This window comes from Paralichthys olivaceus, chromosome 4 (genome assembly GCF_024713975.1).
Source record: "Paralichthys olivaceus isolate ysfri-2021 chromosome 4, ASM2471397v2, whole genome shotgun sequence".
Classification (NCBI taxonomy): Eukaryota; Metazoa; Chordata; class Actinopteri; order Pleuronectiformes; family Paralichthyidae; genus Paralichthys; species Paralichthys olivaceus.
In genome coordinates this window covers 11,572,731-11,600,643 of record NC_091096.1, presented here as the reverse complement: position 1 = coordinate 11,600,643, position 27,913 = coordinate 11,572,731, and the positions used below count along the sequence as shown (strand labels likewise).

Below are 27,913 nucleotides of genomic sequence, written 5' to 3'. Positions count from 1 at the left end.
AATATAGATTTGACACTTTTTGAAATTGCCTGGAACTGTGGATGGCAGACAGCAGAACAGAGTGGTTTGATGGGAACATGCAATCTTTCACAGTCTGTGATTGAAGGGTGAGTTGAATAAAAATCTATCCTGACCCCTTTGAAAGGTTTCTTTAAATGGCCTTTTTAATCATATGAATAGAAAAGCATTTACAGAAATCTAAGCAGTCGTTTCACATTGAACAACAATGTTCGTGTTAAAATTGTCTCAGGGCGAAAACAGCCTGGATCCTGTTCTGACTGACAGTTGCTTGAAAGCTCTTCTGCGCTGAGGTAACACTGATCCAAACTTTAAATTTAGATTTAAATGTCCCCAGAGAGCCAATTTAAGATGCAGCACAAGTTTCACGAAGAAATCTCAGTGACAGCGGAGGTTTAGTCCATATTCGAGTTATTTTACATTTCCACTCCTCGCTCTCACTGCGTACCTGGATTTGCCTGCTTTCCTACAAAGGACTGAAAAATACTGCAGCGCTCCTTTACATTAGCTTATAGGCCGAAAAAAGAACAGTAGTCAGTAGAGTTGGGGTTAAAGAGGCAAGAAAATGTGATCATAATTTGCCTGCCTTGCCCAAGGACACCTCAGTTCTGGGATTTAGCACATATGCTAAGAATTTGAACAGGAGTGGAGTATAACCAGTTAATAAATAATCATTAACTCACAATATACAGATGCACAATATCACAACACCACACACCTTAATGTAAGATGATATCGCCTCAAGTAAATTGTCAGCACATTTAAATTTTATGTATGTACTCATTGAACATGTCGCATAGTAAACATCCACTTTAGAGGAGCCACATGTGTCACATCCACTCCTCCAGGGCCCTAAATACAGCGCAGAATGTCATTTACAGTTCACATCTTTACTCTGCCAGACTCGTCTGGCTGCATTCCCACCCAAATGGATAAAAAGACAAAATTTCATTTAGTCGGTCAACGGGGGGAACAGGAGCAGCGGCAGCAGCACAGCGCTCGGAGGAGCCTGCGCTACCGGATAAGGTGTCTCTAAATCAGGTTTACCTCCTTAGGGTTTGATAGTTGTTTTCAATTGCACCTTAAGTACACGGCTCCCCTGAGAGGGGAAGCAGAGGGGTGGAGGCGAGACAGAGAGGGAGGCACTCCGATGGACCAGCATATAAAGTGAGGGACAGTGTGTGTGTGTGAGTGTGTGTGTGTGTGTGTGTGTGTGTGTGTGTGTGTGTGTGTGTGTGTGTGGGGGGGGGGGGGGGGGGCAAGTGTGGCAGAATGAGACAGAAGAAAGAGTGGTGGGGAATAACAGAGGGATCTTAACCTGTTCTCTGGCTTCTATAAATCAATAAATCTCTTTCTTTTTTTGGGGGGGAAGTAAATAAACTGGTTGAATTGTGACATCAGTTGTACAGCAGGAGCCTTTCATCCACTAACATGGAGGCCTGTGGAGGATTGCTCATTACCGCTCCTGCCTTATCAGCTTTCTTACTGCGTTTTATTTTGACACCTGTTTGAACACAAACACACTCACACTCCAAATGTGCACGCACATAGACACACCAGTACACGGACACTCTGAGCTATTTTTACCAGTCTGTTCAATTTGGTATTTTCCATTCCTCTCTCCCGTCATAATGGGATCTGGGGGCAAATGGATTGGTCTGTCTCCCCTGTCTGCTGAAGCTGATTAGAGGGATTTAGTTCTAAAAACCTGCTGATGACCTCAGGTTGTAGCCCTGACTTTCTTGCTTTCTTTTTATCTCTTCGGACTTTCTATTTCTCTTTGTTCTTCTCTTCATGCTCTTTCATACTCTCTATTTACTTTCTCCTTTTTTTTCTTGCTTGCTCTTCCAGACACGCATACAAAAACAATCTTTATTTTTTGATTGACAGCTCTCGGTGTTGCCATCCTGTGACCTCTCAGAAGTCGTTCTAATATTAGTGGTTGTGGTTGCCATGTCTACCACTCGACGACTGTTGTAAAGTTGTCAGCATGACAGGGTCAGTGCCCCGATATGTGATACCCACAGCCTAATGCATGGCTGGCATCACGTGGCTATTAACATACTGTTTGAAAGCTTTGACTCTAAACACACAAACACACATACACACACACACACACACACACAAGCCTAACACACAAACATACACACACACACACACACACACACACGCACACACACACACACACACACACAAAAGCCTAACACACAAACATACATGCACAGTTTACATTCATATTCACACAGCATCAATGTACATACACATGCCAACGTATGCACCCAGTTTGTCCATACCCAGACAACAGGTGCAGATATAACACACACACACACACACACACACACACACACACACACACACACTAACCATGACAAGAGATACACTAAGGGACAGATTAGCCAGGGATCACTTTAACTGCTACACATCAGCTAGCCTCGAGAGACCAGGGTCAAACCGAGCTGACATCTGCAAAGAAAACGTCAGTCAGCCTCCTCTACCTCCAATGTTTTGTTTCTCTCTCTCCCTCTCTCTCTCTTTCTCTCTCTACCTCTACCTCTACCTCTACCTCTTATCTACCTCCTTTCAGTCTTAAACTCCCAGGAGACATGATTTGAGGCATTGTGGAATCCAGGAGAAACATCTAAATCTCTTTAGGCTGTGATAGAAAGGCTTTAAAAGCTGATTGGAGGGCTATTGGATTCAGCAGGGGGGGTTCAGCAGTTCAAGAGGAAGGGGATTACAGACACAGATAGTGAATTCAGAGAACTTGAATCAAGTGCAGCCACTGTCAATTTCACTGAAAAGCACTCATAGATAAGTCTCATTCTTTATGAACTTTCTATACTAAAGTACTTTTCTGGCTGAAAGTCGTCCACACACGTCAAAATTAAGAACCATAGACCAAAACCACAGGCGCCTTTATTACATATTTTGTTCCCTACAAATGATGTGAGGTTCTTTGGAACATAATCTGGAAATCCAAAGAGTCAGAGTGACCCCACAGGCCAGGCAAAGCCAGTGGAGTTCACGTAGCAGGTGCGGTTTGAGGGCCCGTATGTGTCTATTGGAATATTTGTGTGTCCCTGTTTGTCTCTGCGTGTGAGTGATCACCCCAGCTGCAGTGACATAAACACATCAGTGTGTGGTGACAGGCCATGTCCAGGGGTCTGTCCCAAACACACACACACACACACACAGTCAGTCAGTAACTGGATATGTGTCTGGAGCCTAGTCAAGTTCCTGTCACATTCTTAACCACTCAATCCACACCCCAAATGAGTGCAAGTTGTCAGTTGGATAATGACTTATGATCAACCTATATATTATCAGTGTGGGTCTCGGCTTTTACCTCAAAGATAAATTATAGATAAAGTCAGAGACCTCCAGTTTTCATAAAGATATTTAACATCATATTTTTCATAAATCCATAACAATAAATCAACAGTAACATTTCACTGCTATGTGTAACATGGTGTCAGAGAGGGATCGTCCTTCAGCATTTGAGCAAACAGCTGCCAGTTCCAAGGTGGTGGTTGCAAAGCTGATCAGAGCCGGCAATCTGAAAGACATGTTTACTTTCAGGCAGAACACACACTCACACTCACACACACACACTCACACTCACACACACACACACACACACACACACACACACACACACACACACACACTTTTGACTCTGATGTGATAATAGAATGAATAAGAAAAAGAAGAGGGTTAGGGTTAGGGTTAGGGATACCACTTTCGATACCACAACTAAATAAAAAATGTCCTCTTGTTGGGTACTAATGTTTATGTTTGATCAATTAATTAATACCCAACAACAAACTTGTGGCTGGACCAGTGTGTGAAAGCCACAGGTTGAGGATCAGTTGATTTTCTGTTGTTACTTTAATGCAACTTTGGTTTGAACATCTGAGTGTAGATCTGTTTCAATACTTTTCAATACCATTACATTTGAAATGAATGTGTTGTTTTTAAACACGATATTGACGAAGTATCGACACTTTTGACAACCCTTCATAGACACACATTTAAACCTCTAGTGTTCATCAGTGTCATTTTTTAAATGCCTCCTTTGACGTATGTGGGATGTCTTTGTGTAATAACCCATGTGCATATGTATTTGTGTGTGCGTCTCGGTGTTTGTGAATGAGTCTTAGTGATGCAAATCATCGCAGACTTTTCTGTCAGAAGGCATCAGTGGTGTTGTGTGGCCATAAGGCTAACTGCTACCTCGCTCTCACAGTATACTGTACACACACAGTGCATTTCAGTCCCTGCTGTCGTTAATGTTGTATATGATGACGTTTACTAGTAGAATCTGTCCGGAGGTCGTAACATTGGTGTATTGAATGGACAGTGAAGGTGACAGTGTGAATTAAGGGCCTCTCCTCCAGTGTCAATAGTCACAGGAAGATATCTTGAATTCCTTTTAGATTTAAAGGGATTTCAGATGATTTATTGACTATAGCAAGATAAACTATTTGCAAGTTTTGAATACATCCAAAAGATTGTATGTTGTCTTTAACAATTCTTTCACTATGATTTCTGCTTAACGTCCGCTTCTGCTAGACACACCAGACATCCAACAAACAACTTTTTAGCCAGATTTTTACACCATACCTTTTGCTAAACTGGAAACATTTTTAGCCTTTGTAGGCAAAGAGTGAAACAAGTGAGAAAACCACTTTGACTGCTCGAGCTGCGTCTGTCGTAGTAGGAACATATAGAATATATATTATTGAATACATTATGATAATATATATATATGCCTTCTTTTTTATTTTGTTGTGTGTTGTTATAAATATTTTCTATTGTTTTTCCTGCAATTTTTCATTTTTTATAAAAACACTTTTTTGATAAGCCCTAACCCCTTTGATGGACAAGACTTTCTGAATGATATGAGAATAATTGAATGGACATGTTAGGTTAGAGAGGGTCTATAGATAATATTTGTAATATCAAATAAAGCATTAGATCTTGTGACCACAGCACCAGAGGGATTAAAGATTTTTTTTTTCCTGAGCCTTCCTTTGACCACCACGTGTGTGTGTAGCGTGTGTACCTGTGTGATTTTACTTGTGTGTGCCCCAGCATGTGTGTGTTTATGTGCACAGAAAACAATTTATGTAATGCTGCTTCCCCAATAGACCCTTACCTTAATCCTCTTTGAGCTTGGATAGTAAGCCCCACGGCTCATCTCCCATCACATTTTACCTTCATCCTCAACCTCTGTCAGAAATCATCACCATAATCCACAGATTAGTCTGCAATCTCTTTTTCATTCCTACTGCCTCGGGTGAATTATTAAAATGTGTTAAGATTATTAAAATGCTGTTGCAACGGTCTATCACTGTGCTGTAATTTACAAATGGAACAGATGAAGAAGAGCTTTTATTTGTTGTTTTGGTAGTAAATGTATTGTGATTGCATATTAGTGGTATAGGGAGGGATTATAATCATTATCTAATGTGTGTACACAGACACACGAGTGAACACACATGAACTCGTGTGCTTCATCTGTCAGAGTCATTCACTTCTTGTACTGGATAGCAGCGCAGTCTTTTATTACCGCTTTGTATTTTCAAAAAATGATAGTGTCACACTTGCATACACACACAAGTAGAGGGAGAAAAATACATACATCCAGCGTAAGCCGTGATTTCCGGAGCCTTGGGAGGCTGTTCATCCAGTGATAAACCGTGTCAGTAAATTCAGGCATTAGTCAGAGCCCACAAAGCCAGCAGCCTGTGCAGAACTGCTTTGGAAATGTAAGGTTATTTTCCATTGCAGAACCTCAGCAGTATCTATCAGACTCCCTTACGATTGTATTCTCTCTCTCTCTCTCTCTCTCTCTCTCTCTCTCTCTCTCTCTCTCTCTCTCTCTCTCTCTCTCCCCCCCCTTCAAACTGAAGTGAAATCTCTTTCTCAATTCAGTTTCATTCGGTTCCAATCGCTGCTCCTGTCTAGACTCAAATATATTTTGTTTGCAAAATATTTGCACAAAAAAAATAGTTCAATTTGTCTTCCTTTCTGCCGTCTTCCTTTTTTCATGCAATGCTGATTTCAGTTTGAGTGCATAGAACTTTTTTTATTTTTTATAAAAACACTGAGAACCCAGATATTTATTTTGGCGCAGTCACACAAGGGGAAGAGTTTTGCTATTTCAGCCCGGCACTGTGACCGTAACCTTGAGCACTTATGGTTCATTCAACCATCATCATCATCCTCATTTAAGGAAACTATCAATCAAAATTCAAAGAGGGAAGCATCTCATTAAGTAAAGTTGCCCTGTGTTTTGTTTCTTAACCGATGACTCAACCTGCAGTATTTTCCTCCCTTCACAGGAAGTGTGCAGGCTAGTGATGAAGTTTTAGTTCACTGTGGTCTGAGGTTTGAATCTTTTAGAAACACGACTTTGTTCTTTGTGTCTGTGGTATGTAGAGAGTTGAGTGGCTGAGAACCTCCGCTCTTCCCTTTCATTACCCTTTCAAAGGCCTTGGCTAAAACTCGAGGACAGTCTGTCTCTGCATTTAACCCTTTATTTAATGACCTCCTGGCAGTTGTGGAAATAGTTGCTTTTTAAAAAAAAAATTATGCTTGTTTGGAATGGGCTGTTTGCTTGGCCTGTGGTGATGCTGGCCCTGAAGCGGTGTCACCTCTGCTGCACAAAGAGCTGCTCACCTGTTTATTTAAAGTTCAGTGAAGCTCGACTCATTGCCGTTGTCGTGGCGGTGCTGTTGTCAGAATGGACAAACCTTACTTACACGAATTTGTCTCAGTTGCCATTGATACATATAGTGTACCTGTTACCTCTCAATTCAAAGTCTATGAATACTAAATGAATCACGTGTTCAAATTGCACCAAATTCGTCGTTGTTCTTCCTCGGGTCCTTAACGACGCTGATGCCAAGTGTGAAGCAGGTAAGATGAACCGTTCTTGAGAAATGCGAGACACATGCAGACAGACAGAGGGAGATTTCTGGAATTATTAGATAGATGAGATAGATCTTCATTACTGTCTTTTTAATTATTCTCACGCTTCCCCATTGAGTCGTCTCTCTCTCTTTTCTCACTTAGTCTTTTTCTGTCAGCGCCGCTGTCTCTCAGTCTTCCACATGCCCTCTTTGTCTTTCTTGACACAGTTCTGAGACAAAGCTGAGGATTGATGGTGACATGACAGGGGAGAGTGTGCAGCATTGTCAGCCAGCTACCCCTGCTGCCCCTGGCAGTCCTGACAGTGTTGTCATGGATGAATGGACACAGTGTTTTGACACGGGGTGCGACAGTGTCAAATAACAAAACTGTGTTTCTCTTCTGTCAAGTTCTATAAGTTGTTAGAGTCTTTTTCAGACCATGAAAAACTATGACATTTGTAAAGTTGTGCACATGAACTTGTAACATTTTCCTTATACATGATATAATAATACACAGAACATATAAGAAATTGATTTATTTTGTGCCTCTGTGTCCCACAGCTGCCAAGTGTTGTAATATAAATTTATGTTCTTAACTACCAGCGCATTTGGGACCAAGACTAAAAAAAAATTTAATAAGCCACAGCTTTGAATAATTGCTACAATTAATTGCTTTTCACTTACGTCCCCATTCACTGAAGTGTTCTTCAGTGAGTTACTAAAGGAGGTCATTGTCTGTGCAAATAATCATTTTATGAATCCGACTGCTGATAACACATTATCCGATGATGATCGTGTCGCACTTGTGGAGCAGAGAATATGTTTGTAATGAAATGTGATCCTCTGCTGTCTGATTGTAAAAAACATTGCTTTTATTTGATTCCGTTATCTTCCTCTATGTCTTTACACAGCCATAAAATCTGTATATCCGTTGCTTGTTTTCTCATTTCAGTTTCATTCGGTTCCAAATGAGAGAATCTATATAGTTGCAAAATATCTGGTTTTTTTTTTTCCCTTTCACTTTCTGTCTGCTCATTTTGATTCTCTCCTGATATATGACCGTTTTTGTAAACATGAAACACAGATATTTATTTGGTGCATTCTCACATAAGGAGTTTTGCTTTTTCAGTCCTGCAGAGTGACTCTATGCTATGATGCAGTTTTCTATCTAACCATGTGTTAAATATGTTCTGTCATATCAAATCAAATAGGACTATTCTTTATGCTGAGCTACATTAACCACAATACTGCTGACGCCCTGGAATCGTATTAAAACATTAGCTTAGCAAACACTCAGCCAAGAAGCACTTGGATCTTTCGATGTTTTCCTGATTTCAGAAGCATAATTCTTAAAGGTAGATGGCTGTACAGGCTACTTAAGTGTGACCTGGCAGAGGCCAATGCACAGCACTTAGAGATAAGATGCTCCTTTAGTTCTTAGGGAACATTAATGACAGAATATGCTGCTCATGATGGTGTCTGCTGATTGTAGGGTTAATAAAATAACTGCTGCAGTTTGACGCACAGCTATTCAGCATTGTCAAAGATGTGATATTGACCAGTGCAGGTTCATTATTCATTTTCAATATAATATATTTTTCAGTTCACTCAGAATAACTCCACAGGAATTCAATTTTCATTTGATTATTCCTACAATATCCACACAATATATGTCAAATATGAGGCAACTAACAAAAACTAGAGTTCTTACTTAAAGGCTGAAAAATATAATTGTTTTTGTTATTAGTAGTATTTTAGTATTTTCAAACTGTTTCTGTTTAGCTGAGAAGAGAAATGACAATGAAATCTGTATCCTCCACTACTGAAGTCTTTTTCTGCATGAAACGTCCTACATAGGCTCTGACATTTGTCATTTCACATATATAAATAATTTTCTGCATAATTACCCTACTGAGAGAAGCAGTTACTACTAAAATAATCCCAGCAGAGGAACCATGTCTTTACCTTTCACTGTACTTCAACAGAATGCAACATGCAGCGAGGTCTGCAATAGTTCAGCTGACCCAGCTAATGAAGCAAAGCTGATTCTGTTATTGGGTGGTTTTAATAACACTGGAGAGCTGGAGAGTCAATTAAAAAGGATTAGCATGTCCCCAATCAGCTCAGAGCCTCTTCATGCTTTAATGATTATGGAGTGTCATGAGCACTCCTACACTGTACAGTGAATCACTTTTGACGTGCACACACACATGCATGCACACGCACGCACACACAATGAACATATATATAAATAGCTGCACATACATGATTCAGTTTGCTACCTACTAATTAAAAATGCAGACATAACCATTTGAGCTAATCTTTCTGTTAACGTAATAAATTGTGTTATTTGAATTCAAGTGGTTTATTTTATAATAACTCAAATGTAAGAATGAATACATTTTAATACTTTGATTTATCTTATTAAATAAGATCATTAAGAAATAATGTTTATTCAGTATCTTTTCATTCAGACCTTGTTAAAATATCACAATTTTATAATGAACCCTATTTGTTATGACTAACACCACTAGTAGGTAAGTGAGGTTGGAAGGTTAATGCATCTTAATGTATTTGTATCTCCTGAATTCCACCTTGAACATGCATCCTTTAAAAAACAACGAAGCAAACAACTGGACAAGGTGGAGACTGGACTTGAAGGAGAGAGGGATATAATCCATCTTTAGGAATTTTAAATACTTCTTTGTCGTAGTGAGGAGTGATTAAAAAAAGGGAATGGAGGTGTGGATTCTCTTCATCTTGAGGAATGAAAAAGAGAGACATCTGATTCAGTTATTGTAATATTTGATTAATATTAATAAGAGATTGGGGCTAGTTTCCGCCATTATTGAAGTTATAGAATGGTAAAAAAAAAAAGTCAAGCACAGTTAGATCCGGTTGCATTCGTAGCTAGTGAACAGAGAAAAACATTGAGTCAGAGATGACTCAGACTTTACAGGTGTTTCAGGTCATTGTGCTGAAACACTTTAAAACACTTCTGCAGTCTGCGTCCCGTGGTTTCTTTTTCACACTCTTCCATTGCTCTACAATTTATCCCCACTGTTACTTTCCCCCTTTCCTTTCACCTTTCCTTCCCTCCTCCTCCTCCTCTTCCTCCTTTCTCCTTATTCTGCTGTTGCCATTAGTGATGTTAAAGTACTTAGTGAAAGGGAGGGTTCGGCAGGAAAGGCAAAATACATCACTGTCCAGAGAAATAAAGAAAGCAACAGAGACATTGATACACTGGGGCTTCAACACTCTTCCTGCACTGACCCGTAACCATTCAAAGGGCTGTTCTATAATTTAACAAGCTCTCAGTCATTTCAACGCCGGCTCACAGTGAACAGGAAAGTCTGTTGACTCAAATCCTATTATTTTAATTTCAGTATTTTTGAAATGTGGAGTCAATTAGATATATTGTGTGATGACCCTCTTCTGTTTTGAATAATTGTGGGTGAGATAAATTGATATGTCAATAGCCATGCATTATGCTTAAATGTTCTGAATCACACATCGAGTGGTTTAGTGTTTGCATCAGTGTCATTAGGTTTTGTCTTTAGTTGTCATTCAGTGTGTGTTCTGCATGACACCTCCACAGCAAATATTGCCTTGTGGCATTCAGGGCTTACACATTAGACAAGAACCGAAAGTACAGCGTGCAATATTAGAACAGAGGAGGGGTCGATTTTAATCATTTAATATCCTAACTTTCAGTTCCTCTACCACAAGTGTTTGCTTCTTGAACTTTCCCTGCTGATATTTCAGGTGTTGATCCTGATTCCAGCTGTTACTGAGTCAAAGTGTGTTTGGGGAAACGTCCTCCAGAAGTGTCTGAGCTGTTGAGTGGATTTGGATGTTTTTCGTCTTGCCTCTTCCTCTAATGATTTGAGCCCAGGGTCTCATTTCAGCTCTCCGTCCCCTAACACTCTCACCCCAAACTGTCATCTCTGTATTTTCTCCCCTCCTCCCTTCAGCTGCTGTTGCTGCTCACAGTCCCTGAACGTTTTCATCCTGAGACCTCTAAGTCTGAGTGGTTTTCTATGTGCTCAGTTTGTTTGTTCTTTTTTTTCAGGTTCATTCAAACTTCCTGTTTAACTTATGCAGTCTCATTGGGTCTTGTTTCTTAAATTTATTGAGCAATGAATGGGTATCTGGGAGTTCAAGGAAATACATGGCAATAAAATCAAATTGATAAATAAAAATACAGTTGCAATAAAGACTGAGGTAATAGGGAATTAAAACTGCACAAAAGCTCCAAATCAGACGTTAAAAATGTTTTCCTATAAAAAATATTTTCCTATAAAAATGTGTTTCGAGCAAAGATTTAAAGAGTGTGTTGGTGAGCCTGATCTCGTCAGGCAGAGAGTTCCAGAGCCTCGGGGCCCTGACAGAGAAAGCCCGGTCACCCAGCATTGACCTAGGGACAGCTAACAAGAACAGGTTAGTCGAACTCAGGTTGCCACTGGGGGTGTTGGGAGTCAAGAGCGCCGTGATGTAATTTACACCAGTGCTTTCATGCGTTCAAGCATAATCAGGTCAGATTCCAATCGCCCAGAACTGCATTTCAATGCAGGTGTAGGTGGATTATTTGATAATGGATTTGCCATTTATGTCCTACAGTAGTTTTTGCATTGCCTCAAGCCTTCCTGCTTTGCTCTCTATCTTACGTGCTTTGTTTTATGGTTTTTCAACTTCCACCTCTGAGCCTCTGCTTCCTTTTTTGCACATGTTTTTTCTTTTCCATTTATTCACTAACCACCTGCACCACGTTAAGAATTACAGCCCCTCCATCAGTTCTCCACAGTGGTAGTCCATCTACTTCATCAGCCCTCTCCTGTCTGTGCCCATTTTCTTTCTCTCCCCTTTCCCTCTCTCCCCCTGCATTCCTTGGATTTCTTTTACTTTCCTTGTTTTCCCAAGTGTTGAGCTGAAAGGATTACCTCTGTATATCTCCCCCATCTATTTCCTTTTCTCTCCATTCAGCACCTCAGTCTCTTTCTGTACCCTCCTCCATCCTTCTTTACCTAATTGCGGACATGGTATGGAAATGCCAAATCACTCATTCTCCCTCAGTCTCCCTTACCTCCTCATTACCTTTTCATTCCCACTTTTCATTCCATTGCTCACTCACTCCCTCTTTTCCTCTCTTGCTCTCTAGTGGACTCCCTCTCTCCCTTCCTCTCTTGATTCCTGTCCCCAGTTGACATTGCCGGGTTAGCTTTAATGGATCACCCATAGATATCTGCTCCTAGCCTGCAATCCCTGTTTCCTTCTCCTCCACAATAATCACTGCCTTTCTAACTCTCACTCTCCCTCCTTCACCGTTGCCTTGGAAATACCTTTTCTCTATCCGACCCTCTCTTGAGATTGTTCCCCATCCATCTCTCCCTCTCTCAGTCTCTCCCCGCTCTTGAATGTCGACATGAGAGGGTGAGTCTAATAGATCACTGTGAAGCATCTGCACCTGTGTTAAATCTCAGAGGTATCACCGTGTGTGTGTGTGTGTGTGTGTGTGCGTGTGTGTGTGTGTGTGTGTGTGTGTGTGTGTGTGTGTGCTGCCTCATGTGTGCACCCAGGAGAAGCCAATGCAGGCTTTCTGTTCAGCACATCTGTGACCTCTTTTAGTGCTGAGCAACTTCTTTGTTTTGGCTCCCCTTTACTGTTTTCTCCTCCTCTCCTCTCCTCTCATCTCCTCATTTCACCTGCTTCTACTTTATCCCTCTTTTTCTTTCTATCATTTATAAGCTGACATCACAGAAAAGGAACCATTAACTTTGAGGTTTTATTTTAGTTTACAGCGTGTTCTTCATTTACCTTTCTCAAAGTGCTGACTCTGGAAAACCAAATGCTACATTATGATATAATCGGTGATATTTAGAGTCACGTTCACAAGCACAAATCACAGCTTTGTAAAATAATAATGTATGATACCTGTGTGTCGTGCATCATTTAGTGAACGTGTACCAAGGTGCAGAGTGTGTTATAAATAGGCTTATGAATGCCTGTCCTAGTCCAACTATGTGTCCTCCTGTGTCCCAGTTCTGTCTGTGTGGGACACCTTGGAGAGTGCTCTGCTTTTCCTCACGCGCCGTTGCACATTGGGGATTCTTTCTCTTATATACTGTATGTTCCGCTCCCTCAACGCCCAACCACATTTTAATTTATGGTGGTGCAAACTCTTTTCAGAACATCCACAAAGTCCTGCCAACACATTTTATACTTCTTTTTCACCTTTCACAGTTCACCGCATATACATACATTTTTCTGTTGTAAAATCAAGATATGCTGTACTCTGCACTACTTTATTTTTTAAATCTCATCTCTGTACAAACTGAATGGACTGTGCTTAAGACACCTGGCAGATTTAGAAGATATTTTACAAAATATTGTACTAGTTAGAAAGAATGATGTAATATTTAGAGAAACCCTGAAGGGTGTTGGCACCATTGTTCTCAAATTGTTTTATAAAACAACCCCTGTGTCTTGTGCTTTCAGTGGAAATTAAAAACAAACTAAACTCTTTCTGGAAAAAATAACACATTGTATCTATTGTCAAACGTTTTCTTTTTTTAGTAAAATTGTCTTTTAGAATATTAGTGTAGGATGATTGTCATCGGCCCAGTTATGTCACTGTGGTTAATTGGGTTTTTATGTCACTTGCCTGGTTCTAGTTAATTAAGCTGTCAAAGCCTCTGAATTCCCATGTTGGCATGAACAAATAGGAACTCTCACACTGACACACACACACCCACACACACACACACACACACACACACACACACACACACACACACAGTCCTTATTGTAACCTGCACAATCTGCCCAGTCTGCCCAGTCCTGGCATGTATTGTATTGTAGTGGTGTTGGTGGCAGTAGTAAATTCCCTGCAGCAGCAGTGGGCAGCAGGATCGTCCTAATCACCTCCCAAGTGAGGATGCAGACAGAAACACCAGGACATATGGCCAATTAAGACAGGGATGTGAAATGGCACAGATATACTGTAGGTGACAGAAAATCACACTTCACACAATAAATGCAATTCGGTGACAAGGTTATTGTTAACAACTGTTCCTCGCAATGGCAGAAAGACTTTATTTTAAAAACAGGCTTGAAACTGATCAAGTTCTCGGGGCTGTATTTAGTATTCTTCTTTATTCTTTTGTCTCTTATCTTATCCACCTGTTTACTTGCCCAATACCTCTTCTGCCTGACAGACAACAGGGGAGATGATGAGATGTCATTATTATATTCCTTAATCATAATTTATTTAATGATTTAATTAAAGTTATTTAATGGAACCTCAAATGGAGACTCTCCGCCCCCTGCCTCTTCATGTTAGATTTTCCTGTAACTATTGAGCTAATCCTTCCTCAGATATAAAACCACTGGAATTGTGTTTAAAGTTATTGCATCTATTTTGAAATTAGAAAGAATAAAAATACAGAATGTATGGGTTGTTATACCCTAAGAATAAAAACCCATCGGCTCATATATAAAAATGAAAAATGGATTTTGTTTGTTTCAGGGTAAGGGGTGACACACTGGGAAAGCACACATAAAGGGAGAGCTGGTTACTGTGGTGCTGGGAGTGAGATGTAGCCTTGTGCCTCAGAGCGCAATTAGTTTAGAGGTTTTGTTTGCACCAAAGTGTAATGTGTATTTGTAAGAATTGTCCAAATTGGCAGGTGTAGAGGTTCCAGGACATGAAGTGAGAGTCATGACAGTGAGGAGGAGAGAAAACTAACACAAACAAATCTGCTCCATCTCAAATCTCACGTTTGCTTCAACTTGTTTTGTAGAATCAGTACTTTTGTCCTCCTCTTTGACGTGATTTCTTTAAAAAACTTTATTGGCTGCTGCATAAAAAAATTGAGCTCTGTTCAAGTTTTGCAGAGCGCAGTGCGAACAATGTGACACAATGGAACCACAATGCAGTTCTGCAACGCATGATGTCACCTGATTCAAAGTGAATGAGCAGGGTTTCTGTCGTAGCCTCTAACGCATACGCGTGAGTCCTGCATGAGGCGAGCATGGAAGTGGATTTTAAGCTGCAAAGATGAAAGAGAAAACAAGTGTTTCAGATAATTTCTTTTATCACCATTTCTTTTTGATTTTATGTTTAGTTTGGAGTCAGTCACTGTAGTAAGTAAGCTCTAGGTCCAATTTAGGAGAAACAGGTTATAGGATTACCATAAATGACATATTTTCCTTCAGCTCTGTTGAAACTAAAGAGATGTTGATGGGTATTCAAACCCTCATTCTGATGACTAGAAAACAAAACACTCCTAAACCACAATGACCTGTGGTTTGATTTCAGTATTATCCACAAGACAGTCACACAGGTCAATGTGGTCTGTCCACATATTCCCAATAAAAGAACACAAAACAATATTCGTTTCATTGGAGACATTTAGGCGCTGATTTCACTCTAAGTGTTACATTCACTCGATACTGAGGGAAGCGATTTAAGACAAATTGTTTTAGTTTTTTCCGTCATGATGGTTACTCTCCTGTAATTGTCTGAAACAACAAAGTCCTTTTTGTTTATCTTATCACAATGAGCTAATTGTTTTGTCTCATATCAATGTGCACACACTCACACACTCTCACACACACTCACACACTCACACACACATTATCTCCACCATATTCGTGTGCGCTGTTTGATTAAATTTCTATTAGCTCTCCTCGATTGAGTTTGAAGATTGTTGATTAGCCAGTAATAGCCTTTGTTACTGCACTAATGAATAGCTTGATTACTATTCTTATTAGCTACACATCAAGAGGTGGGTGATGTGTCTGTGTGTGTGTGTGTGTGTGTGTGTGTGTGTGTGTGTGTGTGTGTGTGTGTGTGTGTGTGTGTGTGTGTGTGTGTCTGTGTGTGTGTGTGTGTGTGTGTGTAGGTGTGTGTGTGTGTAGGTGTGTGTGGCATCTGCTGGTATTATTGTCTGATAAACACACACAGACAGTTATAACCAATCGTCTGGGTTTGTGCCAAGTAAGCTGATGGCAGCAGAAGAGAAAGATAGATGGTCGGCTCTGCCAACACTCATCCCTCATCCTCTTTCTCTCCCTCACTTTGTCTGTGACGATGCCTCTCAATATGTTTTCTCCCACCTGCTCTCTGTTTCTCCTGCCTACTGTCACTCAACTATTGTCCTCCTCATAATTCCTCCATCCCCTCCTTTGCTTTCCTCTTACCCTCCCTCATCTGCGCCTCTCTCTCTCTGTATGTTTCTTGCCTCTGTTCTTCAAGTCCTCCTCGTCTCTTTTCTTGTTTATCTCCCTTCCAGTTTATTTTTCTGACTGACCGGGCTCTTGAGAATTGGGTTGGCATTTTGTGTATTTGTGTGTGTGTGTGTGTGTGTGTGCACCTTTATTAAATTGTCTATGTAAGCATATCTGTGTGTGTGTGAGTTTGATAATGGAAACAAGCGTGCCAATTACAGTGATGGTTCTCTAGATGCCAGTCAGAGCCCATGATAATGAGTGTTGCACATCTGGCAGTGGCGTCTATGCATATGTCTATCAGAGTGTGTGTGGTGGTTGAGAGGGCAGGGGGGCGTTTATAAGAGAGTGTTATGATTGGGAAAAGACAGCGGGACGGTGTTTAAGTTGGAATTATCCAAAGATGCATCTCTGTGATTCTATAGGAACCTCTAGATAAGATGATTCAGCCCTGGGTGGGAGGCAGATTGGAATGGGAAATGGAAAAATCAGTAACATTTAACTAACTTATCCCAAATGTTTGTCAAAGAACTAAAACCCTTTCAGCCAACAATGTTTCCCTTAAAATGTATTTGACAAAAAAGTAGTACATCAAGGTAATTTCTCAGAGACAAGGTTACATTGGTAGATATTAAATAGCAGAGGAGAAAACTTCACACCTACAAGTCAGGATGCAGTCTTTTTATTTTCAGTTGGGTGATTCAGCATCTCATCACCTCTTCCCTTCTAGGCTAATTTCTCAGGAGGATTCATAGCAAGATGTGCGAGGTTGAGTCATGCAACAAAAATAACGGCGATTTCATCTGAACTAAAAATGTACAGAAAGAAATTCAGTAAATAATAGAAATGGCTCTGTGGTCCTTTGATTCGAAGAGAGTTTTCATTTCTCTGTCCTTGCGTGTCTTGATCGTCCATCCACTGATGTCCAACACCTTGAGCCTCAGTTGCCATGAAATTTAGCAACAAAGCTTTTGGGTGTGGTCAGTGTGGGGTTGGGATTATTAAAATATGGACAGACACATGGTGCACACTCAGTCTCCGCCCACACCAGGGTAGAGTAATCACTGTGAGAGCTCTTTAACCCACTCATCCATGTCCTTATAGGAATCCAGATAATATAGCTAATCAAGGGGATAATCCTTAGTGACGAACATATTAACACTTCAGTGATTTACAGGCTCGCTCTCTCTCTCTCTCTCTCTCTCTCTCTCTCACACACACACACACACACATACACACACACACCCACACACACACACACACTCACTCTATAGCTTGTTTTCCTTGTATTCATTTAATTGCAGAATCTGATTTTATTACTCTATATTCTGTTCCCTCGTGCTCTCGTTGTGTATCTGTGTGTTTTTGCTCCCTGCTATACTTTGAAAAATTAATGTTGCGATTCGGTGGCAGATTCTATCCACAGACAGTGTTATCGACTCCCATATGAGTCCCTTTGTTGCAGTTCGACAAAGCATGTCATATTTTAGCATTTGTCATAGATATTCTTTTGCTTTGTTATCTCACTTCTTGCTCTGTGGTCTGCCATTTGTTTTGCTTTTGCAAGATTTATACCGTGTTTCTCTTTGTGACACAGCATGACTATGATGTTCCTGCTCTCAGAAGCAGATATACAGCGAAGCTTTTGCGTTTCAAAACATTTTGTGCTGCTCTCCAGTGCAACAAAAAGGGGAGTGTATATCTCTATATCTTGGCCTACTTTTATCTTGCACAGCATGCTACCGAGCTTTTGTTCCACTGCCAAAGAAAGATGCATATCTCAATAGATATAGATGTGCAATACATTACACTCTTTTATGCTGCTTTGATATTGCACAGCATGAGATAGAACATCGGTCTCTAAGTTGCGTCTAAGAAAACATATGGCGGTATCTACATATTTGACGTTATTAGTAACCGCTATGTTGCAGTATTCATTCACTTCAAGCAAGCACGTTATTAAGTATTATAGTAATACACATCTGCTTTAGTATTCAGGGGCACAAGGATTCAGATTGTACCTGTAGCCAATTAATGTGTCTGTCAAGCAGAAAGAAAAGGAGGTGAGTTTGTAATTGATCAGATGAAGCACTTCTCTCTTTGAAAAGAAAGTGTTTTGATTTCTTAGTCTAAAAAGAAAAGAGAATGGACTTCTCTTGAACCCCTTTAAAAGCTGGTGTGTGTGTGTGTGTGTGTGTGTGTGTGTGTGTGTGTGTGTGTGTGTGTGTGTGTGTGTGTGTGTGTGTGTGTGTGTGTGTGTGTGTGTGTGTGTGTGTGTGTGTGTGTGTTGTAAAGGAGGTAATGCAAGAGAGGCGGGTGACATGGGGGTGACAGTTAAAATAACAAATACATATTCTCCCCTGGGGTTGGCTTGATCAAATCACTCCCCCTCTGCCATTTTCACACACATTGCACACACACGTGGGAACGAGCACGCGCACACACATATGCACGTGCACACACACACACACACACACACACACACACACACACACACACACACACACACACACACACACACAGGCGCGCACAGTTGCACCAGCTGTGGTTAATGATGCGGTGGCAGTGATAGTATAACCGCCACATGTGGTCTCTTTGTCTGAGTCCAGCAGAGCACACACATCAGTCTCACATGCTTCAACCTTCAGACACCATCAACGACTGCAGCTATTTTCAGTGCATCGTCACACAAGAGCCAAGAACTACATATTAATACACTGACAGTGAAGGTTTGGATTAGCATTATTTTATTTTGCCAAGAAAATAATTTCATCTGGTTTTCGCTACTTTAAAAACTGTAAATAATAAACAGGACTTTTGATCACATCCTACTAGTGGCACGTATTCTTCCTGTTTGTGGGGATTGCTGATATGATATTGGGTTTTATTTCCAAGTGCCCAAATATTTGCTTCATAATATTCGTTGATGTGGTTGAAATACTATTTTCACCATAGCTGCTAAGGCAAGCGTCTGCAGAAATTGTTAGTGTAAGCAGGTTGTAAAGCAGGAGGTTCCCCAGGTTAATTAGAAATTGACTTCAAATTGCTTTTTCAAAATAATGTAGAAGTTCTTCACGGCTGTTATTGACTGACAGTGAATAAATGGTGTTTGGAGGAAAATGAGAAGGAAAGTAAATGGTGGAATATTAAGCCTTAAATTAAGTATAAGACAATTAGGACTTTTGATGGAATGGTGGATCAGTGGGTGATAAGAGTTGATACAGATGTTTTGTCTTTGATAGTTAATAATAATCCTTGTTTTGTTTTGTCAAGTTGGTATATAAGAGACAGTGTACATCCTATGTATACCTGCCACCTATTTGGCAGCTTTTTAGATAAATCTTTAGCAACCAAATGCCGCAATCACACTTTGGTATTTCCAAATGTATGCACAAACTGTGCCACAGTATTCTGTGATAAATGAATAGATAAAAGTATTTTGGCTTGTGTAACCATGCTTGTTTACACACAGTGTGTAATTATTCACAGAGACACTCGGATTCAAAGCATCAAAGTAAACAGGAACTGGTTTGTCCCTTGCTCCTCTTTTTTTTTTATCTCAGTCAGATGAAACACTGTTTGTTGGTTTTTGTAATACCTTTTTTAACAAACACGTACTCTTCCAGCTTTCCAAACTTTGAAGAGTGCACTTGAAACAGTGAAACAACGTGAGTGTCCATACATTTTAAAAATACTGATAATGATACTTCATCGTATCAATAACAGCCTCCAGTTTACCCCAGTTACTCCAAATAATACTCAAAATGCTGCTGTGGATGTGAGCTGTTATGTTTATTTAATAGGATACACAATATGAATGAATTTTCTTATGTCAACCATCCATCCATCATCTTTATTGCTTATCCTCTGAGGCTTATCATTGGGTGAGAGGCAGGGTAAACTCTGGACAGGTCCACGTATCACGTGTAGACGTATACAGACAAATAACCATTCACACTTATGGGCAAGTAAGATAAGTCAATTCACTTTGGAAAGAAGCTGAAGAAAACTTGCGCAGACATGGGGAGAAAGCCCCAAATTTTAAGATGAGATAAATTGAGATTATATAAAATAAGATGTACATTTTTGTATTGATCCTCTGTAGAGAAACTTGAAGCAGCAGTGCAAGGGGAAAATATAGTAAGTGTAAAGAGATAGAAATACAAATAGAAACAGTCTAAAATATAAAGGATAAAAACATAAATACTACATACAATATATGACTGTTTTACAAATGTGCAATATGAGCATAAATGTTGTGCAATTTTTTTTAAATATACAACATACAGTATGTTATTTTTTTTTTAAAGAAGACAAATAAAGACTTTAAAAAATAATGTTCCATTAATAAGAAGTATAACCGGAACACTTGGGCCATGCTGGATTTATCTTTGTCCATCCGAAACAAGTTTATAACTTTATTTATTCTCATCACGGTGCAACAAATTTCAACTCTTTATTCATGTTTGTATTTCAACAAAGGGCTTTTTCATTCTTCTTTGTGATCACAGCCCTGCTTATTTACCTCTTCTGAACATGAATAGAGATCCATGTTGTTGTTTCTACACAGCCATACAAACATTGCATTTCTTTTTATTTGTGTATCTACACAATTTTATAGGTCTACATGGCAATAATTTCTTTTATAGAAGATGTTGTTGTTTGTTTTCTCCCGTATAACCTTTACTTTGTAATAGAAACTGAAAGGTCAAACAGCAGCTGACTTATGATTGAGAATTCAGAGTTACAGTAAAAATCTTTTTGACCACGATGCACTCCAGAGTCTCTATAGATCAGAGACAGAAGCAGGTGGAATAACTGCGGGAGAAGAGTGACAGCTGAGCTTTAACACGGGAGTAAACTGAAGAATAAGACTTTGTTTTCCTCTTTTCTACATCTGAGATTTCCATTTCCTAATGCGAAGGGAGGAGGGAATTAAACAGCGCAGCTCAGACATTTATGTGCCTGCCATAAAGCTCGGACATGTTGAATTTATGAGGGTTTGGACCAGTAAATACAGCACTCAGGAAATGTGATTAGGCTCATAAATAGGACAGTTCCCCCACTGTCCTACCCTTCACCCAAACTATCTCACAAAATAGGACACTTTTCTTTCTACACCACCACCCTGAGATTTCAGTCTGAGCAGGATTCACTGTAGATAAGGGAAATTACCTGATTCTTCTAACTTGCTGCATAAACTTGTAGCATTATCATTCATGAGCACTGTTATTATTATTATTATTATTATTACATCATACCCTGTAATTTATTTGCTCAGAAATGTGTGATCTATAATCCCAAAGATTTACTATAGGAGAAAAGAGGTTGTTGGTTGCTTATAGGATGAACCACTGGAGAGGACTAGATAGTCTTATAGTCAATACAGAGTCTTCTATCCTTCACATATATATATGTTTTTATATGTTTATGAATTCTTAAATGTGACATTTCCACTAAGCATCTTATAAATCCTCCCATCCCATCTTCATGTATCTTCTGGAAAGGTTGGAAAAACAAGAATATACCAATACTTTAAAAAAACTGGATTATCTGTCTTTGCATCTTTTGCTCTCACACTGTTTAAGACAAACATCACTCTCAAAAAAATATCATTTTTTCCCGCCCATTCTTCTTTTGCCAGCCATTACTCTGAGGGGGGATTAGTTGTGGAAACAAGATTATAATGTTGATCTTATCACCCCCCCCCCCCCCCTGCTGGAAAGAGCTATTGTAGTTGCAGAAAGCATGTAGGTTGACGGATAATTGTTTATCTGGTTTAATTTGTTTTTGGCTTCTTGACAGAAAAAAAAACCTTCCAGTATAAAAAGCTCATGTAGCTCAAGTGTGTCATTATCCATTTTTTTCTCTTTGCACATCTATGACAAAGTATTTGCAAAGGGGTAAAAACTGAGAGATCAAGAATGAAGTCAAAATATCACATAAGGGTTTAGTTTTACAGGAAAATTGATTTCGAGAGTAAAGTCATAATATTGTAGAGTATAAAGTCGTAACTTTAGTCTTTGTGTCACTTTTCAGGGGATCAGATGATCAGCCTGTTGCCTGCATGATAATGAGCAGTGTGGAGTAGCTTGTTAAGTTATACTTTCCCAGATAACAATAATTAAGCTTTTGGCTCAGCAGCACATTATCATTAGTGTCAGAATCTTAGAAAAGTTTGTGCTACAAACTGTTTTCTCATCTGAAAAAAGAAAGAACAGGAGTAAATCGCCTCTTCTGTGGAAGAGGAAATGTCTGGTAGCGGTCGAATGTGAGTTTATCATTGGTTACACCTGCATGAGGCGTTGCGTAGTTTCTCAAGACACAATGAGATTGTGTTTTGGTTTTTGAACTCTCCTTACTGCTTATTTTCTAAAAAAATTTAGTTTTATTTTTTCCTGAAATATTCAGACTTATGACTTTTTCCTTGTAATTATTGTCATCATTCTTGCACACAATGTGATTTTTTCTTCAGTCGACACATTATTAATAGTGCCCTTGTTTTCTCCGCTCATTGTTTTCCAGGTGGAGTGGTTGAAGAATGAGGAGATCATTGACCCAGCAGAGGACAGAAACTTTTACATCACCATCGACCACAACCTGATCATCAAACAGGCGCGGCTGTCCGACACCGCCAACTACACGTGTGTGGCTAAGAACATTGTGGCGAAAAGAAGAAGCACGACAGCCACCGTTATTGTTTACGGTAAGTTTTGTGCTTGTGTCTTTGTGTGTAAAGACATAACTAGAGACATTTCTACTTAAAGCTGTAATTATACTGATTCAGGTTTATCTGTTTTCAGGTGAATGTGACATTTTATGTGACTTATATTTAAAGGTTCAGTGTTTAAGATTTAGGAGAAAATAATCTATTGGCACAAATTGAATATACAATAACCCTAGTTATGTTTTCACTAATGTGTTTCATCAGAGTTTTATTGATTGTTGTTTTCTATACTCTAGAAGGGGCCTTTTGTATTTAAATACTTTATATCTACATCGAGGGGGTCCTCTGTACGAAGGCCACCATGTTTTTTTTACAGTAGTTCAGACAGGAAAAACACCTTTTGAGTTTTTATGACAATTGAAGGCTTCTACAGGTTTTATGTCATGTTTGGAAGGGGAGTGTGAGGTGAGGGGTATTCAGCTGCCACATGCAATTTCACCACTAGGTGTCACTAGATTCTACACACTGTACCTTTAAGATTTTACCAATCTGACACTTTTTTTAAATGCGAGCTGCAGTTACCCAACATTGTCTCCGATGAGCCAAGCCAGCACCCATCTGCTACATGAAATTAGCTTTACTGCCATGCCAACACACGCTCTTTGTGATTAGCCCAATATTCCGTCATCACCCTTACCCCCGTGCAATTAAAACCCACCAATCACACCTTCAGTTTGAAATGAAAAGACCCTGGCTTTCCAAACGACTGCACTTTGAGCTGCCACCAAATGAGTTTTGCAACATATGGCACGATAACATCTGTGAAAATATAGATTTGAAGAGTTCTCTTCTGAAGGGTATTGGTTTGTTTTTCAGTCCAAGCCCCTCTGTTAACAAAAACACTGAAGAAAGAGGTTTTTGCGAGGAGGGAAAATGCCTCATATGATTCGCTTTCCCGTTTTTTTTTTTTTCATTTTACCAAATGCCAGCACGACATGAGGGGATAGGAAACATTTTGAGGAGAAACAATATATAAGGAAAACACACACGTATCACACACAAACAGTGTTCCTCTCAAATATAACACGGGCTCAATTCACTGGGAGGAGTGTTTCAATCAAAAGTAACGGTGCATGTGTGCGTGTTGGATACACACGGCGAGCGATGGAGTGGTTTGACACTGATGTATCCTCACAGAAATAGATTGTTCAATCTTCTCAGCTGCACAGCGGCCTGGCTGACACTGTTGACAAGGTGAAATAGTAGCGGAGGAAAAAATAAAAACCGAGAGCATATGGGGGAGAAAATGGAGCAGATATAGATGGAATGAAGACAGGTGAGGAGGAAGGAAAAGTATGACAAAAAGTAACTGTATCTGAATTTCCTGGTGGATGATTCATTTCTAATTGGATGTTGGGAAAGAAGCAGAGTGGGCACTGTCCACTGGGCCGAGACAGAAGCAGCAGCAGAGGAATTTCAGCCCACTACACCTCTGCACATGTCAAATCTCTGGATGTCCTTGTGACTCATTCCAACTTTATACCTGATTCCTCCCTTTCCGTCTCATCTGCCCTCGTCATTGTCTGCGCTAACACTGCCACGTTTTTTTCACTCATGAAAATCTTCGATAGTAAAAATTAATGAGGTCAAATGTGACAGAATGCAGTAGAACCTCACAGAGGTGCAGACATGAGTGAAAAAAACAGACTACAGAGACTCGCACCACATTATTCTTTTTTCATTTTATATATTATTTTCTCCCTGTGTGCTGAGCAACAAGGGGAATCAACTTGCAAGCAGAATGATGGTTTAACTGTCAGTTATACAACTTAATGATTCTGCATATGTGTGTCAGTCTGTGTCTTCTGTTACTGAGTGTGTTCACAGCAGGGGAAATTTGTGCCACAGCAGCAGTGTAATCAAACAATTGTGTGTGTGTGTGTGTGTGTGTGTTTGTGTGTGTGTGTGTGTGAGAGTGTGAGTGTCTGTTCCCACTAAACTTCAACGACCCAGCCTCCTGGCATCTGTAAAACACACACTGACTCCATCAAGACAAATTGTTCAGTAAAATGAAACACACATTTCTCCATCAGGGACGACCCCTCGGATAAGAGATGATTAAAATCACTCGGGATGCGGCTTGTGTCATTAAATTCCTTCATCACAGCCATTTCTTGTGAAACATTACACATCTTGACGTATTTATATTTGTATATCTGCTGCAGTTTGTTCCGTAGTTCAGTTAAAAACACTTTATTGGTCCCTCAAGGAGCAATTTCAGTAGAAAAATGCACAACAGTTAATTCATACACATAAAGAACAATCTAAAAATATAAAATATATATAATACATTGACATCATTCAACACCATAAACGCACATTATGTCAAAGTGCATTAATCAATTGAAAAAGCTTATATCTTTGATTTTCTGCTCTTTATGTGTATAGTGTAATTGCATAACTAAACTTTATTTTACTTACAGGAAATCGAAAATGAATTCCTTAGTCATAGAGGATATGTGGGGGTCATTGCTTTTATCATTAACCTTTATGAGAGCTTTGTGGCAGATCTGTATGTTATGTCAGTGTCTTTATAGCTTGAAGTTTGGAGGAAACCCCTCACACCCTGTTCTTTTGACGGACTGAAAATTCAACGAAAAGGAATAAACGCTGGTTTTTTTACTTTGTTACTGTGGCTGATTTACCTTTTTTTTTTAACCTAATATATCTTAACTGCCTCAAGTGCACAATTGACAGCACCTTTGGATATGTGGTGTCTCCAAGGTGGTGGCTATTAAAGGGTTATGAAAGCACTGATGGATCAATGCACTTAAGTGACTGATCTCTTTCTTTTCTCAGTGAACGGTGGTTGGTCGACCTGGACGGAGTGGTCAGTGTGTAACAGCCGTTGCGGTCGAGGTTTCCAGAAACGAACCAGGAGCTGCACTAATCCCGCCCCTCTCAACGGCGGACTGCCCTGTGACGGACAGGCCATCCAGAAACTGTCCTGCACCACACTGTGCACCGGTAATTCTGCTCTATTCCAAATTAATTCAATGGTATACGCCAATGTATTCACGCTACCATGGCCATATTATACTGAACTGTATCCACTTCTCCTTTGTGCTGTTTTACTGTAAGGCCACACATCTCTGCCTGTGTCCCTTTGTGCTCAGATTTCACTTCTATTTTCTACTTTTCTATCCTCTATATGCTACACGTCAGAGGGTTTGGGGCAGAACTGAGGACATTATTCTTGGCCTCATCTTTTTCACATCCCGTGTCTCATCTTGTGATTCCTATTCCCCTGGCTCTTTTCCCTCCAGTGGACGGTGTGTGGACCGAATGGAGTAAGTGGTCAGCCTGTGGGACAGAGTGTACCCAGTGGAGGAGAAGGGAGTGCAACAACCCAGCTCCTAAGAACGGAGGGAAGGACTGCGAGGGGCTCGTGCTCCAGTCTCAGAATTGCACCGACGGACTCTGTATGCAAAGTGAGTTGACAGTAATGATTCTCTCAGAGACTAAGCATTGACAGGTCTCTTGTAAATATATTGAATTTGTGTCATACGTCTTACCTAACCATGAAAATGAGTATGTCAGTTTGAACAAACGCATTGCTGTGTCTGCTCCAGATGATATTTGACTTGGAAGTAAATTGACCTTATATGAGGCAGTTATCGGGCTGGTGAGTGAAGTGCAACAAAACATGATTTAAACCATTTAAAATCCTGACTGATAAATCTATAACTCAATATTTGAAATAGTTTTAAAATAAATAAATAAATAAAGCAGAGGTGGGAAACCTCTGGGGAGAATTGCATTTGTTCTTCATGGTGATCCTTTCTGGCTGCATGTGAGGTCACAGTCAGGGTGAAGGAAACACACTGTTACGTGTCATAGAGACTGTCAAGAAAAGTAGATGCAGAGTGTTTTGCACTTTCCCAGAGAAATGGACAAACAATAAATGCAAGTCGATGTTCCTAGTTTGCAGGGACTCATCGTGATGAAAAAAGGCCAAGAATCATCATAGCTGTATACAGGATTAGTACCAAAGACACATGAAGTACAAAATCAACAAAAAATACACAATATTCAAATAGCAATAGCTCTCAGAAGAGTGCATACCTCTGCCAAGGCCCCTTAAAACAGTCACTTAAATTCAATCAGGCTGCGTCAAATTTCACTCACTTATAAATATTCCTATCCGAAAGGTTCTTGATTTTTTTCATCAAGTTCCATAAATTATTCCCTGGTATATTAGTGAAAATGGCCAATAAATGCAGCAATGTGAAGAAGAAATAACTGGACCTGCCCCTGATCCAGATTGGCACCCAAATGTCATGGGTTTTTCTCCGACCCATAACGCATCCCTCCGTCAAGTTTGGAAATGTTATATAGAATTAAAATAAAACCTATGCTTTGTTTCCTCTGTCAACTTTAGTGTGTGCATTTTCATCACTCGTGTAGCAGCAAAGTTTCTGCAGATACTTGGCGTCATCCTCCTGTCTCACCTCTTTTTCTATTTTCCTCTTCCCTCCTCACCTTACTCCCCTCTCCTCCTACAAACCTTGCTCTTTGCATTCAATCTCCTTTCCTCAATCTCCTTTTCTTTTCCCTGACTCGTCCTCTCAGTCCCTCTGGTTTCAAGGCTCACCTGCTCCTCTTTCTCCTCTAGAGCAATTCGCTCTGCACCTGACATCAGTCAAGTCAAAAACTCCTGTTTTATATGGAAAATAGCATCAATAATGATATGAAACAATCATCCACAGCCCCTTTACAATTTCTGACACCAGAGAGAAGAGTGTGCTAAAATTTGAAACAGCATGGAAAATGTGGGTTGAGTCATAATGGCACAAGTATAGCAGCAGCAGTTTTTTCCAAGGTGGAGGCAATTATATTTGTTGACTTGTAGGAATAGTCCTTGTTTCTCCCTGCGCTCAGAGTAATTGGCAGACAAGTATCTGACGTGAGGGGAGGGAGAAGCCTGTCGGAATGAAGAGGAGAGAGAATGTAACAGCAGAAATAAAGTAGTGCACATATAGACCTTTGCTTGTAATTATGTCATCAATTCTCATTAGTCTTT

At 39.9% G+C, this 27,913-nt stretch overlaps 1 protein-coding gene across 2 annotated transcripts in view; it reads left to right on the top strand.

The window, feature by feature from the left end:
• Positions 1-27,913, top strand: part of unc5ca (unc-5 netrin receptor Ca) — a 185,569-nt gene that overhangs the window by 119,472 nt on the left and 38,184 nt on the right. For both annotated transcript variants that reach the window (XM_020101086.2, XM_020101085.2), the window contains exons 5-7: positions 22,689-22,869; positions 25,690-25,857; positions 26,157-26,321. In XM_020101086.2, the coding sequence (XP_019956645.1) occupies positions 22,689-22,869; positions 25,690-25,857; positions 26,157-26,321 (514 nt within the window). The remainder of the gene's footprint in view (positions 1-22,688; positions 22,870-25,689; positions 25,858-26,156; positions 26,322-27,913) is intronic.